The 26,623-nt window shown below is 35.9% G+C and overlaps 1 protein-coding gene across 1 annotated transcript in view; it reads right to left on the bottom strand.

Moving 5' to 3' along the window:
- Positions 1-26,623, bottom strand: part of Slco4c1 (solute carrier organic anion transporter family member 4C1) — a 58,051-nt gene that overhangs the window by 5,658 nt on the left and 25,770 nt on the right. The window contains exons 3-11 of the mRNA XM_004841734.3: positions 20,022-20,204; positions 18,174-18,270; positions 16,345-16,466; positions 14,763-14,878; positions 11,939-12,083; positions 11,344-11,539; positions 7,413-7,566; positions 3,763-3,950; positions 144-208 (exon numbers count right to left, since the gene is read on the bottom strand). Coding sequence (XP_004841791.1) covers positions 144-208; positions 3,763-3,950; positions 7,413-7,566; positions 11,344-11,539; positions 11,939-12,083; positions 14,763-14,878; positions 16,345-16,466; positions 18,174-18,270; positions 20,022-20,204 — 1,266 coding nt within the window. The remainder of the gene's footprint in view (positions 1-143; positions 209-3,762; positions 3,951-7,412; positions 7,567-11,343; positions 11,540-11,938; positions 12,084-14,762; positions 14,879-16,344; positions 16,467-18,173; positions 18,271-20,021; positions 20,205-26,623) is intronic.

Genomic DNA, 26,623 nt, shown 5'->3' with positions numbered 1-26,623 from the left:
GGAAAAGCTTTTTTCAATGACAATTATATAGTCTCCCCCTTTAATCATTTTCTTGACACATGCTGCATACGAATAAATCAATAACATCTATGAAACAAAATAGCCAACACTTAACGTTGAATTAAATACAATGGCATACCCACCCAGCAATCGAAGCAACATGAACTGTACTCCCAATGCTAGAGACCGTTGCCTCTGATCAACACACCTGGAAATATTAAACATTGATGAGACACTAAAGCTGTATATTCACTCTTTAAGCAAGTTCATATCTTTATCAGTTTAGCATTTCTATATCAAACTAATTTTGTGCATATAAAATACAGTAAATTACTTGTATGAACTTATAAGTAGTTTAATCATTCTGGGTTTATGAAAGAAGAAAAATGTTATCAAAACTAAAATATTGCAAATAACAAAAAGGCACTAACCCCTATGAATTTTAACACAGGTGAAGGAGAGAAGACATTGACAAGAATTGACAAGAAGTTACTTTTCATAAAACCTGTCAATAAATTAGATACAGAGGTGATGTATTCTAGCATCCTGAAGCAACATGACAATTTGCACTAGTATCGCAATTAGTGGTGAGAATCTGAGAGCCTTCCTTTGAGACAAGGAGTAAGACAATGATGTCCACACTCACAACTTCAATTCCAGGTAGTACCCAAATTTCTGGACTAAGTTATTTGGTAAGAAAAAGAAATAAAAGCCATCCAAATTGAAAAGGGAGGAAATAAGTCTTAGTTTCACAATGACATGAACTTTCATATAGAAAGCCCTAGAAACTCCATCAGGAAACTAGTAAAATTTCTGGATACAAAATCAGCAAAAATTAAGTGGCATTTCAATATACTAACAGTGAAATATACCAAAAAGTAACTAAGGAAACAATCCCATTTACCATAGCATCAGAAGATAAAATACTTCGGAATAAATCCAATTTAAAAAGTGAAATTTAAAAAAATTAAACATTAATGAACTGAAGACACAAATTAGTGGAAAGACATCTTATTTTCTTGAACTGAAAGAATTAGCATTGCTAAAATTCCATACTACCAAAAGCAATCTACAGATTCAATACTTTCTTAATCAAAATGCCAATGGTATCATTCACAGAAATAGAAAACACAATGCTAAAATTCATATGTAACTACAAAAGACCTACAATGGCTAAATCAATGTTGCACAAGAAGAACAAAGCTGCAGGCATCACACTACCAGATTTTTAAATATAGTACCAAGTTATGGATATCAAAAGAGAAAAGGTGTGGCATAGAAACATACATAAGACCAATAGAAAAGAGAGCCCCTGGGGCCGGGGATTTAGCTCAGTGGTTCCGCTGCCTGCCTCACAAGCGCAAGGTCCAGAGTTCAATGCCCAGTACCTCCCCCGCAAAAAAAACAAAGAACAGAGAGCTGCAAAATACATTTATATATTTATAGTCAATTTATCTTTGACAAGAGTATCAAGTATCTATCACATAATACAGAAAAAAGAATTTACTCAATAAACGAAGTTGTAAAAATTGGATATTTATATAAAAAAGAACAAAGCTGGACCTTTGTCTCATACCATATCCCCAAATCAATTCAAACTGTACTAAAGACTTTACACATAAGATTTGAATCTGTTAAATGTCTACAAAAAGCATAGGGGTAAAGTTTCTTGACTTTAGTCTGGACAATGATTTTTTTTAGGTAAAATCCTACTAATTATCAGGGAGATGTACATCAAATCATGAGCTATCACCTCACACCTGTTAGCATGGCTGTTACAAAAAGGATAAAAGACCACAAATATTGGCAAGGATATAGAGAAAAGGAAACCATTGAATACTGTTTGAAAAAGTGTAAATTGGTATGGCCATTATGGAAGGTAGTATAAAGAGTCTTCAAAAAATTAAAAAATAGAATTATCTTGTTATCCAGCATCTCACACATAGGGACATATCTACAGGAATGAAATCAGTAGGTGGAAGATATTTATGCACTCCCATGTTCATTTCAGTATTATTCACAATAGCAAAGATATGGAGTCAAATTAAGTGTCCAGGGCTGGGGATTTAGCTCAGTGGTTTTGCCACCTGCTGCACAAGCACAAGGACCCGAGTGCAATCCCCGGTACCACAAAAAAAAAAAAAAAAAAAAAAGTTGAAAATTAAGTGTCCATCAGTGAATGAATAAAGAAACTCTATTACATAACACTAGTCAGTTTCAAAAAGAAATGGAAATATTGCCATTTTTGACAACATGGATAAAGGTGGATTACACGCTAACTGAAGTAAACCAGACAAGGACAAACTACTACTCCATGAGCTCACTCCTATGTGGATACTAAAGGGATCAAGTTCACACAAGTACAATGGAGAGTGGTGACTGCCAGGAGCTGAGGGAAAAGGATTGAGCTGATGTTAAAGGGTAGGAATTTCAATTATGCAGGGTAAGTTCTGGAGATGAAATACACAGCTTGGTGACTGCAGTTAGTAATACTGTGTGACATACTTGAATCTGCTAAGAGAGTAGATTTGAAATGTTCTCATCACACACATACACACATACACACACAACTGATAATGATGTGGAGTGATGGATAGGACAGTAGCATGATTGCAGTAATCACTTTACAGTGTGTATTTATTTCAAAATATTCCTTAAATATATACAAATGTTATTTTCCATTTATACTTCTAAGTCTGAAAAAATTGTTAAACTTGTGTTTATACCAAAAATAATTTTTTAAAAACTAATAGTAATAATTTTTTAAACTATTGCCATTAACCTAAACTGTAAGCACATAATTCTTAGTCTAACTCTTACTATCTTTGACACTGAAATTCTACCAATGAGATAAAGGTATAAATTTAAGACAACATAAAACAGCTCAGTTGAAGCTCAGCTGAAGATCAATTGAGGCGCAATCTTACCCAACAATAATTCTTTAAGTAATGACCACCAAAGATTAATGAGACAGGATATCAGCACACAAGAGTTGTGAGAGAAAAAATAGTCTTTTAACAAAACAAGTAGTTGAACAGTGATTTGTGTAATTTTCAAAAATGAAAATTTAAAAAGCATTTTCTCTAAATAGCTTCAATTTCCATGTAGTGTAATGTTAATGATTTAATATTATTAGTTTTCAATTCATGAATTTTTCATTTTCAAATATATGAAAAGAAGTGAGAACGAAATACAGTAAAGTGAAAGAGCCCTTAGGAAAGATATAAAAAGGCTACTGAATCTACGAAAGGGCACATAGGAAAGTTAGTTTTGAAAGCAAAATAGAAGGAAGAAGAGCAATGGAAAATACAAAACAGTGGCTAACAGCCAGGTGACCACTAACTGTATTGATTAGCCTTGTTTCTAGAATGATCTACTGTCCAAGTTCTCAGTATTTAAGGCAGAGTGTGTGTCACTCTGATTCTGGGTTATGTGGAGTGCATCTGATTGTTATGAAACTCAACTACAGTGTACCTTTCTCCAGCTCACCACTGAAGTGCCACAAAACAATCAGAAAAACTAGCTCCAAGCGCATACCACACAGGCATTGTTAAGGCACTTTCACACACACTATCCCACTCAAACTTCAAACACTTGGGGTTCTGTGAGGTAGCTTTCTTAACGACACAGAGATGATGTTGTTCTAAGGGGTGACTCTGCTCACCAATGGTCAATAGAAGCTCCGACTGAACCCCTCACTTAATTTTGTTTGCACTCAACATGTTGCCTTAGGGAATGAAAATTTCACAACGCAATACATACCTCAATATGGATACAGTTATAGGAGTACCAGCCATAAAGGTAAAAATCACTGTAATAGAAAAAATGCCAAGGAATATGGGCAAATTTGCACAGTGAGTTTCACATTTTCCAGCTCTAGCTTCAAAACCCACACTTTCTGCAGATGTTATCTCTGTCTTCCTTTCAATACAGGAACAGTTGTAATATATCTGAAAATATTAGACATAAACATACTGAAAGCATTTATTTAGAAAATATATTTTTGTCACTGTAAATCAGATGATCTCTAGACATAGCAAACACTCTCAGACTCTCCTGATCCATACACAATAAGTAATTCTGTGGAGTAATTAACCTTAGGAAATTAAGGAAGTAGAAAGAAACAATACTTACAAAGTTTAATCATCTGAATTTGACTTTTATGGCATTACTGCAACTCGTAACTTATTATTGGTTTGTGACTCCCAAAACAAATTGGTGAGAATATAACAGTTATACAATCTCACACATTCTCAACTACTTTCCACTAACCATAGTAAATCAAATAATGTCTTACGGCTAATATTCTTCTTTTCCATTATAAGAAGAAAAAAGGCATCTACAGTTACAATTTCACTATCTGCATTATTTCAAAGAGCAAACACTATAATTTTGACAAGTGTCATAATAAAACTATGTCCTATGACTGATAAAAATTGCTGCTTTTAGTGATAAAATTTTAACAATAATTTGACTTCTCTGAATTACTTAACTGAAAGCAAACTAATCTTAAAATGATACTTTAATAACTATAAAAATAGAAGCTACTACCTCATCCTGAAGGCTATTTTATAATCTAATAAAATAACTATTTCTCATATATACATACTAATATATTTATGGATATATTAATAATGAAAAATGGTGAAAGCTACCATGATTGAAAAAAATGTATCTTTGTAGAAAAAAAATTCAGATATTCCAAAAGTTTGTTAGATGCAATTATTTAAAGACATTTTATATCTCAGCTCCAGTCTTACTATAAATCTTCTTACACATTTAAAAGCTCAATAAAATTAGAGAGGAAAGAGCAGGAAAGTTAAGGAGAAGTGGTGTTTTGACTGTTCCAATAGCCAGACTTTTTCTTAGGACTAGCACAATCATAGAACTGATTCAAGAAAACCAAATATACTGAGGACACCTCCAACACTGTCTCTAGTAAGCAATCAGATATACAAAGTAATGGAGTAATTTAGCCTTTAAGAATTTCACAAGGACCTTTTCCTATTTCAAAGTATCAATTATTAGTTCTTAAACCTTTTAATCCTAGGTCCAAAGGGGTAGGGGTGGTGGGAGGAGATGGGGAAAGGGAAGAATGGAAAGGAAAAATTATGAGAAAAGAAAAAAAAATGGAAACTAAGCATGCAAATAGGGAAGGGTGGAGGGGTGAAGGGCAGACAGGGAATGGGGAAAAAATAAGAACCAGGATACACCATGTACAGGTACAAGCACCCAAAGATGAATGTAAACGTATTGCATACCTAAACTGTACCAATAAAAGAATTTAAGCAAAAAAAAAAGAATTTCACAAGGAAAACTGAGATGAAGATTGTCTGTATTGATCACAATTGTAACTGTCTTATTATGTATTTGCCTGTAATACATCTCTTCATCAAAATGCGATTTTGTAGTTTGGGTCACTGGTATAAAATGTAAGATTAATTTTCCTACAAAAATGTGTATACGTGTTATTATATAAGTATTTTGCCTGTCTGAAATATTCCATATGAAAAAATGCTTGTGAAGCACTGGGTTGTGACATGGAATATGTGGGCCTAAAAATAATAGACAAAGAGGAAACCTGGAAGTCTGAATAACTTGCTCTTCCTGTACAATCCCTAGAAGGCAATGTGCTGAGAGATGGAGATTAATTTAGCACAGGCCAAAAATGCTAATACATTAACCATATCAAAAGAATACCATTTCAAGTGGGCTCTGGGTATTTGACCTTTTGTTTTCTCCTCATCAGAATGGTGTTCTGTTTCTATACGACCTCAGTTATATAAGTTAAGACCTTGTAATAACTCATTCATATTTATATACAAGAAAATACTACCTACTTTTTCATATCTCAAAGGAGCAGTTAGTTACCTGTCAGGTGATTCTGAGATAACCATCATGCTCATCTGCAGAATTTGATCCCTTGTGTGCAGTTTCCTAAAGGTGTTTTGAAACAAAAGCAACCCTAATGCCCACTGGTTTCAGGGTAGGTGGCCCTCAGTTTTGGAATTAAATTCTGAAACTCTTCCTGAAGTGTTTTATTATATTTTCATAGTTTTCATATTTTTATAGGTACTTTTTCATAATGCTCTAATGAGTTTAATTCCAGAAGTTAAAACTGCACACATCATGCTAGTCTAGTAGGTCTACTATGGTAGATTTTCCAATATTCTTAAGATAATTTGGCCAGATAATATGAAAAGAAAGTTCATTGTTTATCATGTTTTGGTTTACCCCCACCAAGAAGATGAAAACCTAACCTATTAAATGGAAAAATAGGAACAAAATCTTTGTAAATAGGGAGGACTGGAGGGGTTGAAGGGAAGGCTGGGCAAGGGTGAAAAATAAGAACCAAGAGAGATTAAGTAAAGGTGCAAATTTCCAATGATGAATGTCATTATATTGTATACCTAAAATGTACCAATGATCAGAATGAATAATCGATTATGTAAAATAGGAAGAAAAGGTCCAAAGGGGTAGGGGTAGTGGGAGGGGCAGGGGAAAGGAAAGAAGGGAAAGGAAAAAATGCTGAGAAATGGAAAAAATGGAAATAAAGTCTTTGTAAATAGGGAAGGGTGGAGGGTGTGAAGGGAGGGCTAGGAATGGGGAAAAAATAAGAACCAAGATGCATTATGTAAAGGTACAATTCCCAATGAGAAATGTAATTGTGTTGTATACCTACAATGTACCAATGAAAGAATTTAATACAGAAAAAAACCCTAATCTATTGAAATAAACTTTTATTTTATTTAATAATTTATTTGGTTTTCTGAGACAGGGTCTCACTATTAGTTCAGGCTGGCCTTGAACTCACTGTGTAGTCATGCTGGCCTTGAACTCAAGGCAATCCTCCTGCCTCTTCTTCCCAAGTGCTGGGATTACAGGTGTGCGCCACCATGCCTGGCTAGATAAACTTTTGAAGTATTTATTATACCTAAGCTCATTAGAGCTAAGTATATATGTGCATTTACAATACAAATATGAACATTAAAAAGTGTATTAATTTTACATACATGTGCATCCATGTTGGTTTTGAAAGAAATCTGTAGCACTTTTATAGATTATTCCAATTATTTCTACCTATGTTTGCAGAAATCTTATAGCTTTCCACTTGTCTTTAAATAGGAAAAGCAGTGCCATTTTTTATCCCATAGTTCCCATATTCAAGATTGTCATATGATTCTTATATAACTTATTCATTATAGTGTGTTATAATGTTGCTACCAAGCACTTTTAAAGATATCACATTATCTACTAAGCACGTTGTTTTACCTACTACTCATAACCTGAGTTACATAATAGAAGAGTGGCACAGAAAGGAAACAGGCACAGTGCAATCCCACTAGAGGGATCAGGATAATCATAATTACACCAGGACATCTCATGAGGGGTAAAGCAAAAGGCGCAGTTACCTTTGGTTTACTGTTTGAAACATAGTTTAAACAACCTGCAAAGCAGGGAGAAAAATATTGGACTCCATCTCCTCCACACAGTGGATAATAATAAGATCGCAAACAGCTACAGTTGGCATTACAAGGGGCTGTTAAGTTTCCCAGTTCTCCTGTCCTGTAAACAAGAAAAGGCAGAAGGTGAGGCTATCTATGTCATCACCATTAACAAACAGTTCAGAAGCATTGTTACAGCTTGCCATTCAGTCATTCATTCACTTGCCCAACACATAATTACCCACAATGTACAAATCAAGTAATATTTCTGCCTTTTTGTCTAAGCTTAATTTCTCATGAGGGACAGGCAGTTAAAACAACAGTGATTTCTGTCAGTGATACGAAACATAAAGCAGAGTTAGTGAAGAAAGCAAGGTTTCTCCTTTGGTGCCAGGCAGCGGGGCCCTGGGTCTACAGACAGTGAGCTATTTCGTAGCATTCCCAACCTCCACCCACCAGAGGCCAGTAGCTTTCATGTTAATTATAGCAGCCAAATATCTCCAGAAAGTTGGAAAAATATTAAACCTAAAAGTGTGAATTCTACCTAGTCACTTTACCAATGGAAAAACTAAGGCCTAGAGAGATTAAGTGACTTTTATTTCCTTGCCAAATATAATTTTCCCAGTGTTGCTTCATTCTGCCTCTTCACAGAAGCAATATCTTTCATGATACAAAAGATTACTCTAATTAAAGATGCTTCTCCCATGCCTCATTAATTTATTCTCCCAACTGCACATATAGACCAAGTGCTACGCCCTATGCTGGTAATGGAAAGAGAAAGCTGGATAAGATAGTATACATCCTCAAAAATTTCATGGTCCAAGAGTAGAGCTGTACATAGATAATTAGATACTAATATGCTAGCTGTGGTTACTGACATCTGCAGAGTTCATTGTAGATGCAACGACACAGGACACGGAACACAAGCTGAAGTTTGGAAAAGGGGATGGAGAGGCTACTGCCTGAGATGTCCCTTAAAGGATGAGTAATGGTCTGGCCATGGGGAAGGAGGAGAGAGCTTCAACAAAGGCTGATACAAAGTCCTTGAGGTCTGACTAGCTAGCACTGCATGGAGCAGTATGGACCATCACTGGGGCTGAGAGCGATAGGGAAACGCTGCTGGACAGCAATCAGGGACCCGGTTAACGAGGGCCTCTCGGGCCTTGTTAAAAACAATAAACTCAGACCTACGGGCAAGAGATAATCACTGATGTATGTTCAGTCTGGAAAGTGGTATTCTCAAATGTTCGTTTTAAAGACCTAATCCTAGAAGTTGTCTAGAATATGAACTTGAAGGAAGGAGACCAATGATGATACCCTGAGCAACAGGTGACGGTAAGTTAAAGGAGAGCTAAAATACAAGCCAGGATTGCAGGAAACACTGGAGAAAGATTCTGGATACATAATCAGTGCGCCTCTCTAAAGGGTGGACAAGTTAATGGCGCCTCCCCTTGTGCGCACAGAGAAGGCGAATCGCACAGGGTAAGAGCTAGGTGCTTTGCATAGTACTTGGTCTTCCAACTGAGCTTTAGGCCTCACTCTTTTTATTTTGAGACAGGGTCTCACTAAGTCACTGAGCTGCCCAGGGTAGGCTCCAGACTGCAGCCCAAATCATCATTATCAAAATAAGATGCCAAAATACTATAGAAAAGATCAGCAAGGCACTACAAGAATAATGGGCAATTTTAATAACTAATAGACTTTTGCAAACATGCAAGTGAATTTAGTGTTTCACCCAAAGGGTGAATAATAAACTAATTTTAAGTATTATACTACTTTGTGACATGAACCCTGTCTCTATATTTATATCTATCAATAGATCAATAGCTATAGATATAAATATAGATATATACACACATACATAAACACAGGTGAATGTGTGTAGGTGTGTTACACTCACTGTCAGTTTTTCCATCACTAAGAAATGTACATGCACATTAAGCATGATCTCTATGCTCCAGCTCTGGATGCATCTTGATGACCCATGCTGACAACACCTCAAGCGGATACCATCACATTTCCCTTACTTTCTGATGCTGCACATCTGGCAGTAACTCTTGTGTAAACTAGAAAAGAATGAATGGACTGATACCTACTTTGTTGCTCAGAGTGATAAACTGTGTGCTCAACTATTCAGGATTTTCTGTCTTTCTAAAAGGAATATACAGAGAAAGTGGTTTGTTGGGATAAGTTTGGGTAAAGCTTTAGGGGGTAAAAGTCAGGTCTGCACAACTTTATCTGCATTTCCAGATATTTTTCTACTATTTCAGACACATAACCTACGCCCCATTCAAACTGATCCCTGGACCTAGACTTCACTTTTTATAGCACTTATACCCTATGCTTAGCACGTTTCCTCTGCCTTTCTTTCCTCTCAAATCTTTACATCTGAGAATTCTTTGTAGCCCTAAAGGGTATTTAAACCAATTCCACTATTGGGCCATGGATCCTTTCCTGAATGTAGTCAACTAAAACTGAAAAGCTTTCTTTCTTTTGAATTCCATAGTCCCTTCTATATCCTCAAGTTCCTAAGTCACTGTTCATTCACTGTTTTGTTTTCCAGTCTCTCCTTTAGAACACACACTTGGCCACAAAGGTCTGCCAGAGGAAGCATTCAATAAATGCTAAATAAATAATACATGTAATGGAGCTTAACCAAACACTGCTTCAGAACACTCAGCCTCACATAACGTGAATGACAGCACACATGTGAATGGCAACTGCAACCCATGATTATCATTACTGGCAAACATCGCCAAGTGAATTACACTCCATTTATGTCATCTGAGTGGTGGGTTACACAAAATTATGGAGTCTTGGGCCTGGGGTACCACCCCCCTCACCAGCTTCATGCCCATGTAATAAAATAAGTAAAGTAACACTGGGAGCTTTAAAATACACTACTGTGCAAAGCCCTTCTGTATGAACCCTTACTCCTGGGCTTAGGATTTCAAAGCCAAACAAAACAAGCAAAGGAGGAAAGATGAATGGTTAAGATAGTTTAGGCAGAAACTCTACAAGGCAAGCTAAGTTATTAAGAAGTTTTTATTTCTGTATAAAAGCCCTGAAGTTTAAATTAAATATACAGTAACACCTAATACTATACTGTCCTTATTTTAATATCTCTTCTAGTCCGTTCTCCAACTATCTATTAAGATGATTTTTCATAAGGAACAATTTTCATTTCTTAATTTTTTTAATTAATGGAAGCATAATGTGAAATTCTCCCTAAGATGTTTTCTTAGTCTGTTTTTCCTGCTGTATCAAAATACTCGAGGGCCAGGGATCTAGCTCAGTGGTTCCGCCACCTGCCTTGCAAGCGCAAGGACCTGAGTTGGATTTCTGGTACCAAAAAAAAAAATCAAATTACTCAATAATTTATAAAGCACGTTTATGTGTACATCACGGAGGGCATCATATGGCAAGGCAGACCAAGCAAGCTGGCTTGGATCTCTTTTCCTCATCTTAATGAAGCTACTGATGGCATCATGGGGTGCACTACCTTCATGACTTCTTCTAACCGTAATTATTCCTCAAAAGCTTCACCTCCAAATACAATTAACATCTGAAATTGGGGGTGATTTCCAATACAAGAACTATTGGGAAACAAATTCAAACCATAGCAGATGCCAGTTTCTCAAAGGCAAAATTTCTGTTGTATCAGTCTTTGTACCCAAGCTAAGCACACTGCCCAGCACATGGTAATTGTTTCTTAGACAGTCTTTGAATACATAGTAACAACTTCTAAGAAGCTATGTTATTTAATCTAAACACACATTCTTACATTTTTAAAAAGCTTAATATTTTTACAAAGTCAATTCCTTATCATTTGATTTTAAAATGGATACACAGTTTCTTATTCTGATATTAATAGGAAAAAGCATTGGAATATATTTACCCATTATATGACTCAGAGATGCCTGCAAATGGCTCATTTTCACATTTGGCACAAATGAGTATTAAAGTCAGCACAAGTGCAACTCCTGAAGAGACTAAGGCAAACTTCATGGCATTTTTACATGTCATTTTGAATTTTGAAACAATGACACCACCTAGAACCTGACCAAGGGCAGCTCCAGGAATTAAAACGGCTCCTAATGAGGAAAAGCAGAGAGAAAACACACAAGTACACTCAGTAACTCATACTGACAGAAAGCATCAAAACAAACACCACTGGGGCTGTAACACATACAAGTGTTTGTCCAACACAGAAATATATGCATAAATGACTTCATAGTTCCATTAAGTGAGGGCTTAGTAAGTTAAACACTGAGCATTAAGATTTCTATTTAATGTGTAGGCTCTGTCTCTCTGACGTCATACAATAAATTGTCTGACTTCAGGAAATCAGAAACTTAAAATCATAGTAAGGTATAAATTTCAGGGTGTGGGATATCCAAATCTCACATACACACACACACACACACATATATTTAAAATTTAAGGAGTAAAGTAAATTATTAGACAAAATGAGAATAAAGAAAATATTTTACCTCCAATGGTAGCTGCAAAGCTGGATGTCAGTCCAAATTGATTTTCTATAAATTTAGGTAAAAATGTAGCAAATCCAGTAGTAATTAAGCCTTCTGAAGAAGTTGATAGAACTAAACATATAAAGACAGTATTCCTCATCAAATTCTAAAGAAAAAAATACAGTTCACCAAATAAATAGCTATGATCATATTACCAAGTGTAGCATTCAAATGATAGCAAAATGAAATGGCAAAAACTTAAATACACATAATATAATTATTTTTAAAAATTATAGCATTATATCATAAAAATCTAGCTATGGATAATTAATAGGTGGAGCACCTAGACGACTGACAAATGATTTTGCTTTTATCACACTCGAAGGGCCAGGGAGAGGGGGCAAAAGCCTATTTGGAAAGGCTTCCTTCCCCAGTCTAAACTATGAATGTTCACAGTGCAAATCTACCACTTATTTGATTTTTTAAATTGTGGTAATCGGGGTCGGGGTTTTAGCTCAGTGGTGCCCCCGCCTGCCTTGCAAGCACAAGGGTCTGAGTTCGATCCCCAGTACCAAAAATAATTGTGATAATGGGAAATAGGAAGAAAAGGTCCAAAGGGGAAGGGCAAGAGGGAGGGGGGAGGGGAAAGAAAAGAAGGGGAAGGAATAAATATGAGAAAAGGAAAAAATGGAAACAAAGTCTTTGTAAATAGAGAGGAGTGGAGGGGGTGAAGGGAGGGCAGGGGGAGGGGAAAAAAAAGAGAAGAACCAAGAGAGCTTACATAAAGGTATAAATTCTCAATGATGAATGTCATCATATTGTATACCTAAAATGTACCAATAGTGAATGAATGAAAAAGAAAACTGTGTTCTGAATTCCTTTGTCCACTGAGTGAACTTGAGACGGTGAGCACAGTTGGACATGCTAAGGACCAAAGTCATGGTACTGTTCCGTGGTTAAAGGACACAGTCATCAAGAACCTTAGACGGGTGTGGGGCTGAGCATCCTGAAATAGCTTCCCGTACTTGCAAACCTCTCAGAGTCTTTAAACTTAGCCATCACCCTGTAAATTTCCTAGAGTCAAGCATAGATTTTAAAAATTTACAAACTTACACATGGAAAGAGCAAGTCAAACTCATACACACAGGCCACACATTTAAATAAAGAAAAGCACAGAATATCAGAGACTACTGAGATGACAGGGAAGTGGGTTGAAAGTATTCATGTGGTCAGAAATATCTCTGAGACATGCAAGGGTACTTAGGTGAGATCCTAGCCCAAGAACAAAAGGCTGCACCCATAAGACCTCGGAATAGGAATCAGAATAGGAATTAGAATAGGAATCCCTATGCAGGAGGCTATAAGGATTAAAAAAGAGCAATGGTGAGTAATGACTGTTGATGATGATGTAAATTAGAATTTATAACATGCACAAAACAGTAGTCCTATAAGAGCTAATAATAGTTGGAATTAAACTTATAAACAATTGTACAAGAACATGTGTGTCTATGGAAGGAGAGGCTGAAAGGTAACAAAGAACCATGAAACACTGATACCGCCAATAAAATGACTCATGCAATTTCAGTTATCCTACCCTGGAACAGTTCTACCCAAAGCACAGTAAAATAACCTGGCTGGGTGTGATGGTGTACACATCTGTGATGTCAGCGCTCCCTGGAGACTGAGGCAGAAAGACTGAAAGTCTGAGGTGCGTGGGCTACTGTGGGACCAAAATGACTCCATTTTGGAGCCGTCTCCTTTGTTCTCTCAAATTTGTGCTTAAACTAGGAATTCACCACTTAAAATTCCTGAGTTTATTACCCAACCACCTGTGTACCCGGGGAGAGAGCGTTCCAGGCACACTATCTGTAGGATAAGCAGTTAATGAGCTGACTGTCCACACAAGATAGATGCGGCCATTAGTGGGTCTGCTAACGATCAGTATGTAACAACCGGCCATTAATCTTTGCCCCTTTTCTCCCTCACAAAAACCAATACGTAATCCCCTTCGACCCCAAAAGCCTAGCCAACCAAAACCCTACACTTCATATGTATTGAGTATTAACCAATCACCTGGCTACTAATAACCAAAGCTTGTTGTATTCTCAATAAAAACCCTGCTAGTTAGGGACTCAGGGCTCTCAATCTCGATCCGCTGTGTCGGTGACAGTTGAGAGTCCCTGCTTAAGCTTGAATAAACGACCCTTGTGTGCTTACATCGAAAACGGCCTCCTGGTGGTCTCTGGGACTTCACAATCTGGGCACAACACTACATAGTGAGACACTATCTCCAAAAAACAAAAACTGCCAGGCGTGGTGGTGCAATCCTGGAATCCCAGCACTGGGGAGGCTGAGGGAGAAGGATCCTATTAGTTCAAGGTCGGTCCCAACAAACAAGCAAACAAACAAACAAACTGAATTGAAGAGTTGTTTCTACAACTCTTGAATGGCAGTAAGTAACCAAATAAAAATACACAATAGGCCAGGGATTTAGCCCAGTGGTTCTGCAGCCTGCCTCACAAGCACAAGGTCCCGAGTTCGATCCCTGGTACCTTAAAAAAATAATAATAATAATAAAAGATCTGTGTGGGAGTGTATGTGTGTATATTGTGTATCTGTATGAACATTCAGCTATTTGTATGCAACACATACATACATATGTACTTGTGTACAAGTGTACATGCAAGATAGAAAGAGACAGGGGCCAGGGATTTAGCTCAATGGTTCTGCAACCTGCTTCGCAACCACAGGGTCCCGAGTCCGATCCCTGGTACATAAAAAAAGAGAGAGAGAGAGAGAGAGAGAGAGAGAGAGAGACAGCAAAAGAGAAACTGTTTTATTTTACCTTTAGAGCCACTGGAAAATCTTTAATACTTTGCCCCAAATCATCTATGTGTGGCAAGGAACTACTTTTACTCTGATGAGTCTGGGAAATTTTTCCAGCTTGAATTTTGGCTGTACCTACAAATACAGTAAACTTGTTTGCTTTATCACTTCACTCATTTTATTTTTTTCCCTTCCATTCTTTTTTTAAGCCCTGTTCCCTCCCTTCCCTTTCCCCTCTTCCCTCCTTGTTCCCTTTCCCTTTTGAACTTTTTCTTCCTACTTCCCAATAGCTATTTTCCATTTGGCTCCTTATGTACCTTTTGGGTTTCTCACGCAAGAGAAATAATGCAATATTTAAACATATGCGTCCGATTTATTTCACTTAAAATTATAGTCTCAAGGTGCAGGCATTTACCTAAAAATGTCTCAAGTTTTTCCTTCTTTATGGCAGAGTAGTATGATTCCTTTTTAATTGACATATACTTCCACAAATATATAAATTCCATAACACAAGAGATCAGTTCCTCTCTGTGTACAAACCTGTTCAAATATCTGTGGTTGTAATTAGAGTGTGCTAGGAGCGGGTATTCACCAATACTAAGGAAGTGCCAACCTGTCTAAGTATTAAAATGACACATTTTTTTCCCAACACATATTCTGTCCTTCTAAAATCTTAAATTTCTTTCTCTTTCAAATGGTTCTTTTTCTTCATCATTTATATACATAAAACTATATTTATGGCTTTTTCCCTCTGCTCCCTTAAGAAAAAAAATACGCTTAACAGATAAAATAGTATTTGCCATCTATCACTGTGTTACTTTGATTTTCAATAGTAGTACCAATTTGATTTTTAATAATAGTACTAATAAATCTGAGAAAACAGTCAACACACAGAATTAGAAACTGCATGGCTCAGGGTATAAAGAAATGAATGGTCCACCTATTTTCCGTCTGTCAAGTTCTATTATGCCTATGCACAAAAGTTAATCATCTATTCTCTTGAAAATACCAACGGAAACAAATACTTCAACCTACAGAAAATACTTCTACAAATATGCATTTTAATCAAAGAAACCAGATCTCATAGAGAAAGGAGTAGATATTTTCCGAAGAGATTTACTTTATAAGGAGACTAGTACTGAAATTTAGTAAAAATGAATATTACAGCATAACTTTGGTGGTAACTGAAAATCAAAGGACTTGCACTTTCAATTACAAATAATTAACATGAATGATTTGAGGCAGGTTGGTCCTTGAAATTAGTGACTAACTGAACACAAACTAATAGTTTAAAAGATATTCTACCTTGCATATACTTAAGCCAGGAATCAAGATAAAACATAATAAGCAAATTTACTAAGTGATAAAGAGAAGATATGAACAGTTTTACTTTTAATTAAAAATAAAGAAAACCCATAAATGTTAAGATTGCTTCTCAGTATTTGCTAAAATGAATATAGATATTTGAAAGTCTGTGTAGGCCAACAATTGAGGTTCTGTTAAGCAAACAAGGTCAATCTATTTCACATTTCTCATGTAGAAAACAACACTTGGCCTAGAATTAGAATAAAACATCCTGAATTCAAAGAAAGTAAGTTTACCTGGTAAATGTTTTGGAAAGCAAGAGAAAGGTATCATTAAAGACCAAGCAAAGAGCCAGATCCCAAGAAATGCAATCCACCACGCCCCCAGCCACCGCGGGTCATCTCTAGTGACATCAGCGCTGCTCGAGAGGAAAACAGAAGTCAAAGTCAATGCAGATAATTAGAACTCAGTTGAGGTCATTGTATGGTTTATAAGTCAAGTGCATACAGCAGAATTTTATTATAATATCAAAAATTTTAATGAAGCTATTCAGCTGATTCAAATAACAGCACACATAAATGGATTTTAAGAAAAATGGTTTAGAAAGTTTTTTGTTTTTTGGGGTTTTTTTGGTACCGGCGATCAAACTCGGGTCCTTCTGCTTGTGAGGCAGGCGGCGGAACCACTGAGCTAAATCCCCAGCCCATAAAAATACCATAAATTTCCTCCAAATGATGAAGGATTCAGTTCTTTTTTTTTTTTTTTTGGTGCCAGGGATCGAACTCGGGACCTTGAGCTTGCGAGACACGCGCCAGAACCACTGAGCTAAATCCCTGCCTAGAAAGTATTTTAAACTGACAAATATGACAAAGTCTAAAATATTTAACAGTTAATATAAGTATGGTGAAAATATCCATACATTGAAAACATACGTAAAATTCCTAAGCATTCTTTAACTTTAGCTACTCTATTTTCACCTCTCCTGTGTGGATTAAATTAAACATGTCTCAACAGCAAATCACTGATCTGTTAAAAGCCCATGCACTCTAGTTTCATTATGGCATTGCTTTACATATAAAACTATTAAATGATTTGTTAAAAGTTTGTAGAACAGCCTTCAAATTTTAACATCAACAGGTTCTTTCCCAAACACACCACTCATACAACTTATCTATTCCTCCAATTAAGGTTAAAATGTCATTTCTTAAGAACCTGGCTCAGCGCTTCCTGCATTACTTCTGTACACTTTTTAACAGTCTTTAAAATACTAACCTAGCACTAACAGCTGAGAGCACACATCTCACATCTAGGACCACAGTTGCTTATTCATTGGCCATGCCAAGGGGTATGCAGTTACAATCTGTCACTTCCTTAATGGTAAGATAAGAAAAGGGGCCTCATCCAAGGTCACTAACATCTAAGCTTAGAAAAAGAAGGGAGCTCAGTGGTTACAGGGGATTGGGGAATAAATAATTCTACTTCAAATCATGTGCTGACCCTTTATTAATGTATAGGTATCAATTGCCTTACAGGTTTATGGGAGAATTGAATAAAATAATATGATGTAAGTTAACGCAAAAATGTATGTTTAGCTGGGGAGTCAGCTCAGTGGCACTGAGCCTTCCTGGCAAGTGCGAGGTCCTGAGTTTGATTTCAAGCACCAAAAAAAAGAAAAAACTGTATGTTTAGAATAGTGTGGAATAAATATTATCTATAATTATCATACTGTCACAATTATTAAAGTGACATAATTGGGATCACTATGCCATTATCAGAGCTACCAGAGAACTTATTCTGAGAATCACAGCCTTTTGAGACACTGGAGGCTATCTCTAACTAAATCTAATGAAAACATAACTGTTATTAAATTCCATATATATATATATATATATATATATATATATACACATTTTAATTTACCAGGTTACTCCATTATACATCCTTATAAATGAATAAAGGGAAACTGTAGTATTGATTCATGAAGTCTTTGTAATATATCATTCAAAAATTGTGTGTTCAAGTTTCATTTCCCAAAATGTCCCTCAGGCCATTCTGAGTAAATAGGATAAAACATTCTGTCTCTGACATTACCATTATTAAAATGAAATGAAAGAAATTGCCTTGCCTCTGTCCTACAGCAACATCGATGTATATGTTTAACAGTTGTCCTCCCAATACATAGCCAATGGCAGGGCCAAAGAGTGACATAGAATAGCCAATTCCTAGAAGAAGAAAAAAGACATTGGAAACACCTATATTTTCTTTTCTATCCATGGCTAAGAACAGCAAACAAAGAAAAATATTTTACTGCAGAAAAATCTTAATGACTAGACCTAAATCAAAATTACACAGATTTTTAATAAAAATAGAATTTTGATGGTATCACTTGGTTGATAGTTAAGTCAAGGAACTTAAAATGCATGACTCACTGTAAAAGTTGTTTGCCTATAATAATAATTATAATAAACCCATTAATTACAAATCCATGGCATGTTATATTATGTAGTACATCTACTTTTATCCTTTTAGTGACAGGGATAATTATTGTTTACAATCTTCTGGAAGAAAACAATGTGAAACAAGAAACTTTTCTTACTCGGGACTCACTTGGAAGCATTCTTTGCTTTGCACTAACGCAAACTTCAAAACCTGGATTTGCTGACAAGTCTGTTTCTTAAAAGTAGGCCACTTGTTCTCAGTGACTCCTGTTGTTACTAGTAGCAGGATTACACTGAGTTTATGTCTGTCAAATATTTAATTTTTCCATATATAATTTACAATATTTCCAAAACAAAATTTACCGTTACCATGCTTGGGATGTTTTTTATTAACTGGTGTGATTTTTATTCTCATACACAAGAGAACAAGAAACTTAGTTTATACTCAAAACTAAGCACAAATAGTGGCAAAAAATATTTATCCACTAGATAAGTCTCCACAAGTTCATCTGAAAACATGTAAGAATTTTATTTTTCAATCACCTTATTTTATAGTTGTATTTTCTAATGTAAAAAATATTAGTAGGAAAATTCAAGTATATAATTTATAAATAATTAAGTATATGCACATATAAGGGATCCACACTCAAAATATTTTATGAACAAGAGTACATGATTTAAAATGCTGGAAATCAGTCATTCATAAATTCTTTCCCTTGATGGACTTTTAAAAATAATTTCCAATTGGGTCACATTGATAACTTTGTAAAGAGACCTTTTAACTTTCGTAAAAATATAAAACTGCTTTAGAAATGTTTACATTAGGATTTTGTAAAGATGCGAAGGGGATTTGGTGATGGAGAAGATGAGAGGAAGGAGGGAAAGTAAAAAAGAATCAAGATGCAGCATGTTATCTATTACCAATGAAAGTATTTATTATGCATCTTGAACACACATATTGACATTCAGTAACTGGGTCAATAATTCTCTATGATAGAATAATAAAGTAATTCAGAGAAAACTCATATCCCAATAAATTACTTAATAATTAGATGTAGGGCCTTGCATAGACTAGCTAGCTCCAGGCTTCAGGGGAAAATTTACAAGAAACTTATACTATAAAACCACAACCCTCACCCCCAAAAAGGAGTCATATATTAAAAAATGTTGATTTTAAATGGAAAACTCCATGGAGTTTCTGGACACCTTCTTGTGGCTTTTCTTGTGGACGCTCCTCAAGATCACACAGGATCCAGTAGGTCAGTCTCCACTGCCTGTGTAAATTTCCCTGGGAGTCAAGCAATCAAGACACAAGGCTGCTTGGATGGCTCTTCCCATCCAGTAAGGTCAGTGCACCCAGAGCAGGACATTATGTAAATAATAAAATAAATGAAAGTAAGGCAGAAGTTACCTAACTGAAATACCTATAACATTACAACCACCTTTTTAACAAGCCTGTCTTACGTTTTACTATAAAGTAAACAAACAAGAATTCAAAACAATCCCAAGACTGTTCCAGTGAAGAGCAGACTTACCTATATAGAGAGACGCTTTGTGCATAGGCACTGACTCATCAATGAAGGCTGTGCCCAGGGTGTAGAGAGGGGTGCCTCCGACCCCCAGCAGCAGTTGCCCCAGAATGAAGACATACAGGTAGTTAGAAAGCAAAGATCTTGAAGAGGTACAGCTGGTGCTACTATTTCTTGTTAAGCAAGTGCCTTTAGTGAAAAAAGAAAAAGTCATTTATAGAAAACTACCCCATTATTCAAGTACTTGTCTTATATACTTGTCCAACATAACCTTTAATTATTTCTTCCAGTCACTTCATTTTGATATTTAAACTAGAGTACTACAGAAAATATGTAAAATGTTACATGCATGCCAAAATTTCGAGAATATACAACAAAACTAAGGAATATTACTTACAGAATCAAAATTAACAAATTTTAAATAAGCCAGTCTAAACACAATCAAAGCAAGTGGTGCCAGGAAAGTAAAGTTTTTAGATTAAGAAAGAAAAATATAGTCTTTATTTTTTTCCAAGTGAGAAGTTCAAAATAACCAATATAATGAATTTATCAACAGATATCATAGACACATTTGAAAAATGTACTTACACTATAGGGTATTTTGACCAAAATAATAAACCTCAATATTTACTATAAAGGAGGAATATTGACGTTGTATCTAGTTCTATTTTATTAACTTTCTTTTTGAAGCAATATTTAGGGTTATAGAATATTGTTTTCAATATCAAAGGCAAAATAGTTATCTTTAATATGTGATAAAAAAAGATATGATCAAAATCTATTTTAAAAATAACATTAAGAGAAAAGACAGGATATTATGTTAAATCTATATTCCTTAAGCTCATCTGATATTAATGAAATGAGATGCCTGTTAAATATTTCCATTTTAACATTTTAATCTGCTTTTTAACAACAGCCTCAGATAATTGCATTTTCATTTCCTTTACATTAGATCAAGATTCATTACATTTTGATGGATAAATACAGCCTCCATGCTTCCATCCTGAGATTCTCAAACTGGTATGAAAACAAGTTCACAGTCATCAAAGTATCAGATGCAAATTTGTACATAAAATATGCATTTTAATTTAAGATATACCTTCTAAGATTATATTCATGTTATAATATGTTGATAGATATTGTGACAGATTAATTGCATCTGTAACAGGGCCTAAGCTACTGTATTTATGTTAATTCCCTGGCCATATGAAACATTTGAATTGTAATTCCTGCTTTTAATCTTCACTTTCTTCAGAGAGTAGATTAGGATAACAATTGCTTGTTCTGTAATAGGATGATATTGAGTATATCTACATGCATTTCTTGGGGTGCTAATTTTTCCTATTTCCCTTTTATAATAAGTACTTTTTAAAACAGCAAGTATATATGTTTTGTGGTAATCTGGTACTAAAGGACATGAGTATCCTTTAGAGTTTTGGTATTTTTCTTTTTCAGGGAAAGAAACCGTTTAAATACGTTTCAAGCAGCACAGACCATCGAGAGGAGAAAACCCTCCCTTCACTTGCCTGGCTCCACTTTCTGCCCAGCCCCTCCCCAGCTTAAATGGAGGTGACACCTGTGCGCATCCGATGACCACCCACCCACACATGCGCAGTCATTTAATTTCCACACAGCTACTGCCAAACGAAACTATCTTTACGTTCAACAACTTAAAGCTTTCACTTATTGTATACCTGGCATCTTTTTCTCTTTTCAGACAGGGTCTTACTATGCTGCTCAGGCTGGTCTCAAACTCGGAGGCTCAAACTCCCTTTCACCTCAGCCTTTTGAGTGGCTGGGATTATCGACCTGTTTGGCCCTGGTCCTGACATCTTTTACACTGCACTTAAAACCATTAAAATGTTTTTAGCTGGGTGCGGCAGCGCATGCCTGTAATCCCAGCACTTGGGAGGCTGAGGCAGGAATGTCACTGGGAGTCCTAGGCCAGCCTGGGCTACACAGTGAGTTCAAGGCCGGCCTGGGCTACATAGCCCTGTCTCCAAAACTAACTATAAGTAAATAAATAAATAGTCTTTGTTGGCAGTGTTATAGTGTTCTACACCATAAATTCCCTATAGTTTGTTTCCCTAGTCTACTGTATATATTTAATAGTAATGTACTAAATATTATCATATATATTTAAATCATTTTTGTTCATTACAATTCTGTAGTATATATTTCCTTCTTTTACTTTTTAAATTTTTCAATTTTATTGAGAACTGAATGCAGGATCTCACACATGCAAGACACATGCTCCCGCATTGAGCTACATCCACAGCGTTTTCTTGCAATTTCATTCTGAGACAGGATCTCACTGAGTTGCCCAAACTGATCTCAAACTTTCAGTCCTCCTGCCTCAGACTCCCAAGTAGCTGGGTTACAACTGTGGGTGTACAAGTGTGTACCACAGTACCCAGCATGTGATCTACAGTTCTTAAATTTACCTTGGCATAAAGAAGGATAAGCTTGAGATATTTCTAGCTAAATGGATCCACCTTGAGACCATACTCTTAAGTGAGATAAACTGGACACATGTGTGTAAATACTGCATCGCTTCTGTTGTGAGAAACTGAAAGCGGAATTAAGGACCAAAATGTATAATAGACATTGAGAAATGAGAAGAAAATGTTCAAAGGGGAGGGGAACAAGGGAGAGGGAAGGGGAAAGGAAAGAAGGGACAAGGGAGAAAGGAAAATAGAAGGAAAAAATAGAAACAAAGCTTTTGTAAATAAGGAGAGGGAATGAGAAAAAAGAGGAAGCAAGATATATCATGTACAGGTACAAATTCCCTGTGATGAATGTTATCTTTATATGTATCTAAAAAGCACCAATAAACGTTTTGCTTCAAAAAAAAATGACAAAATTTACCTTCACACAGTTGTGCAAGTCTATCTGTAGGACAGGTTTCACAAAACACAACTCCTGGGTCAAAGTGTACGAATATTTATGTTGTGATATCATCAATTTGCTTTATCAAAGAGTTACACAAATATGAAAGCCAACCAAAAGTGCAGAAACACAATAAAATTTAAATCACTACCAATCACATGGGTTGAAAAACATACCTTTAATTTTTAAAAAGTCATTAAAGAAATTGAGCATTTTTATACATTTATTGCCACTTGTATTTTTTTCTGAACTAAATCTTCAAATTTACTTGATATGTTGAGTTTAATACATGACTTATAGCCATTTGCTCCACTCCATGAGAATATAAAAATTAACAATGGTTACCTCTTGGCATTTTTCTGTTTTTAACTCATAGTATTTTTCAGTGGACCAGAATTCTGTGGGATTAATCCAAACACAATTTTTTTCTAACTTTCCTGTGCATAGGTTTATTTCTAGATACTCGGTCTCATGCCACTGATTTTCACAATCCCTGTCCATCACAAATTTCTTATAACTACAGTGGTTTACTAAGGTTTGGAGACATCGATATCTCAGGTGCCTGTATGCTGCCCAGCCCAGAAGGCTCTGTATTAGTTAGCATATTTACTTATGAAATCTAATACAAACATCTTACAAAACACAGGCTAAGGAATAATTCACCTTGTTCAAAGGTGAATAGCAACAGAAAAAGAAAATCAAATGGCATGGCAGAACAATCTATCAAGAAATATATTACAAAACTACAATTTTATAAAAATGTTTAAAAAATAAACAATGTAAAGTTGAAAGCTCAAAACAAGGGCTCATGGAAATGTGGTAAGATGGGGGAAAAACATATGGGCTGAAATAACTTAGGAAAGATGTAAAATAAAAGAACAAAACTATCAAAAACGAGTGTCATACTATAATGAGCAACTGAGAATAAAGACAGAATTACAAGGACAGAGAAAATAGAGTTGAAAAGTATGAACAAACTAAAAAACTAAGTAAGATTTAATAGACTAGACATAATTATAGATACTGGATTCAGACAATAGCAATCAAACAAATTCATAATCAAGGAGAATAGGAAAGAAGTCTATCTTCCAAGGTGATATTAAGGAACTTTCCTTCAAATAAACAACAGATCCATAATTTTAAGGTGCAAACAGCATCTCAGGAAAATTTGATTCAGGGCTTCTAACACCAAGAGATTCCCTTGTAAAATTATTGGACTTTAAAGGTGAAGGAATACTATTTTGAACAGCTAGGCAAATAGAAAAAAAATCACTTATTCAGAGGGAGATAAAAAAATCTTTTAGAGAATACAGTTCCATTTGCTTAAGAATATTTTATTTGGAGATGTCAGATCAAAAGAAGCAAGCACAAAATAAATGTATTAAATTTTATTGTTATAATAGATTTATTAAATAACTAGATTCATCCATTTTGTGAATTCTGTTGAATTGGCTGAGGAAACTATGAACCAACTACTAGTAGGAAATCAATGTTTGACAAAATGCTTTCAACATTTAAAAGAAGAAAGTTGGATAAAGGTTATAAAAATACAGTTAGATAAAAAGAATAAGTAGGGAGACTATTTAACAACAACTTATTATATATTTTATGAAGAACTAGAAGAGAGGAGATCCAAGGCTCCCAACATAAAGAAATGACGAATGTATAAGGGCTCACAAATGCTAATTACCTGATTTGGTCATTAGGCATTGTATACATGTACTGAATTATCACTAGTCATGCACACATGTATATAAACATGTACAATCATTATCTGTCAATTAAAAAGACAAACTAGAGAAAAGGCATGTGATTTAACAGTATACCACAAGAGGGAGCCCTAACTTGTTTATGAATTTAGAAAAGGATTGTCATTAAAATTAAGGATCTAGACTTTAGCTAATAGACATTGACCACTCTTGCCTACCCATGTTTGTAGAGCCTTCAGCAAAAGAACAAAGGCAAATCCACATACCAAGTCAGAATCTTTACAAGTTAAATATTGAGGTCAGCCTTACTTTTAATCCACTTACAGGCCTGAAGCCCAAGGTATTGGACCTAAAGACCTGGAGGCTAAAGACACTGTTTTCTCTGCTGCCAGGGTTAGGGAAGGGTGCACGCTAAACCTGAGCCGGGCTTCCATTCCTCCAGCCCCACTTCTGTGAGAGGATTTCAAGGAGGTACCTAAAGTATTAAGTATCAAGAGGCACAGCTTTTCAGGGAACCCACTCTCCTTTATTACGGGCCTGGTACTTTAAGGCTCCTAACTTTAAACCAAAGCAGACTCACTCCCCCCTTATCCCAGAGACTGAAGCTAATTGTCTTTCCCCTTCCCCACACCTACGTTCTAGCCATGGCCCTGAGGAGAAACAGGTGCAGAGTTTGTTTATACCTGACCACCCTGGAATCACAGCAGCATCTTCTAGCCTGGGGATCTCTTAGTCTTATCATTCTTGTAACTGTTAGGCCAAACGTTTATATTTTAGATAAGGAAACTTATCTAAGGAAACTTTACATCTTACCTCAAAATTTTTCAGCACTTTATTTTAGTAGAAATGTTTACAGAAATGTTTTGAATTCCTACCCAAACTTCCTAAGTAACCTGTCAAATACACGCGCCCGCACACACACACACTCACACACCTTCCTGTTTCTTTGAATTCCAAGACACATGTCCACAGAACAGGTTGGCTCCTGGTCTATCCAGAGTAGAAAGGAAAGATTAGTGGGTTTTATTAGAGCCAAGAAGTCTCCTCACACTATTGTGATAGAGAACTCACTGGCACTTTTGTTGACTCAGGCAGTTGGCTAGTTCTGATTAGTGAGCTTCAGGGTCAGCTTATAAAAGCCAGTTCCATGGTCACAGTGGTTAATTCCATGTCAGTTGTTAAGAAAGACAGTCTTAAATCCAGCGTGTTCACTGGATTTGTTGTGTGAGGTAGGTACTAAACTACCATAGGCATCCATAGACCCCTCAGCAGCATTTTAGTGGGGGTTATGACAGGAATAACTCCATTCTGTATAATGAATTCTCACAAAATTATCAGCAAATTATCCTCATGGGATAATGTCAATTCAATTCAATCATTCTCCCACCTGACACATGGTGGGAAACATCCAACATTGAAATGTTGGCCACTACTAGCTGTCTTAATATAAAGTGGCAGAGAAAATAAGGAGAGTGGGATGACCATCAAGCTCTACTGTTCTTCCTCTGTAGCTGGCCAGAGGCCTGAGCAATATGCATAGCTGCTTTTCCATCATTCAATTCCTGCTCCCTGAACCCTGTCTACATCTCAGTTGGTCTGGGATTTTACACAGCCTTTTACAAGTCCTCCGCTGTTTTCTCTTTATTAGGTTATGGAAGTTTTCTTTAAACAAGTACTGTGGTTATGAGGTGTTAAGAAGCATCCAAGTAAAATCACTCATTCCAAAATATATTGTTGCGTGCAACTATAAAGAAACAACTCAGTTTTCCCTTGGTATCTATTTTCTATCCCATTGGCTCTGCCTGCTTAGAGACTCTCTTCTTTCCTTGTTGATTATTTTGATGAAAAAGAAAACATAATTAGGAAAGAGCCTGACTTTGGAATTTAAGGGAATAATGACAGTGTCCCATGATGGAAGAATTTATCCCTTCAAGACCAGGATTCCACAAGACCAAGCCAGGAAGCAAAAGTTCCATTAAAGAGATTATTAGGTCTCTTTAGAGAAGCATC

This window comes from Heterocephalus glaber, unplaced genomic scaffold, assembly GCF_053883595.1.
Source record: "Heterocephalus glaber isolate CG9 unplaced genomic scaffold, H.glaber_assembly_v1.0 deba00001465, whole genome shotgun sequence".
Taxonomy (NCBI): Eukaryota; Metazoa; Chordata; class Mammalia; order Rodentia; family Bathyergidae; genus Heterocephalus; species Heterocephalus glaber.
This window is presented reverse-complemented; position numbering and strand designations above follow the sequence as displayed.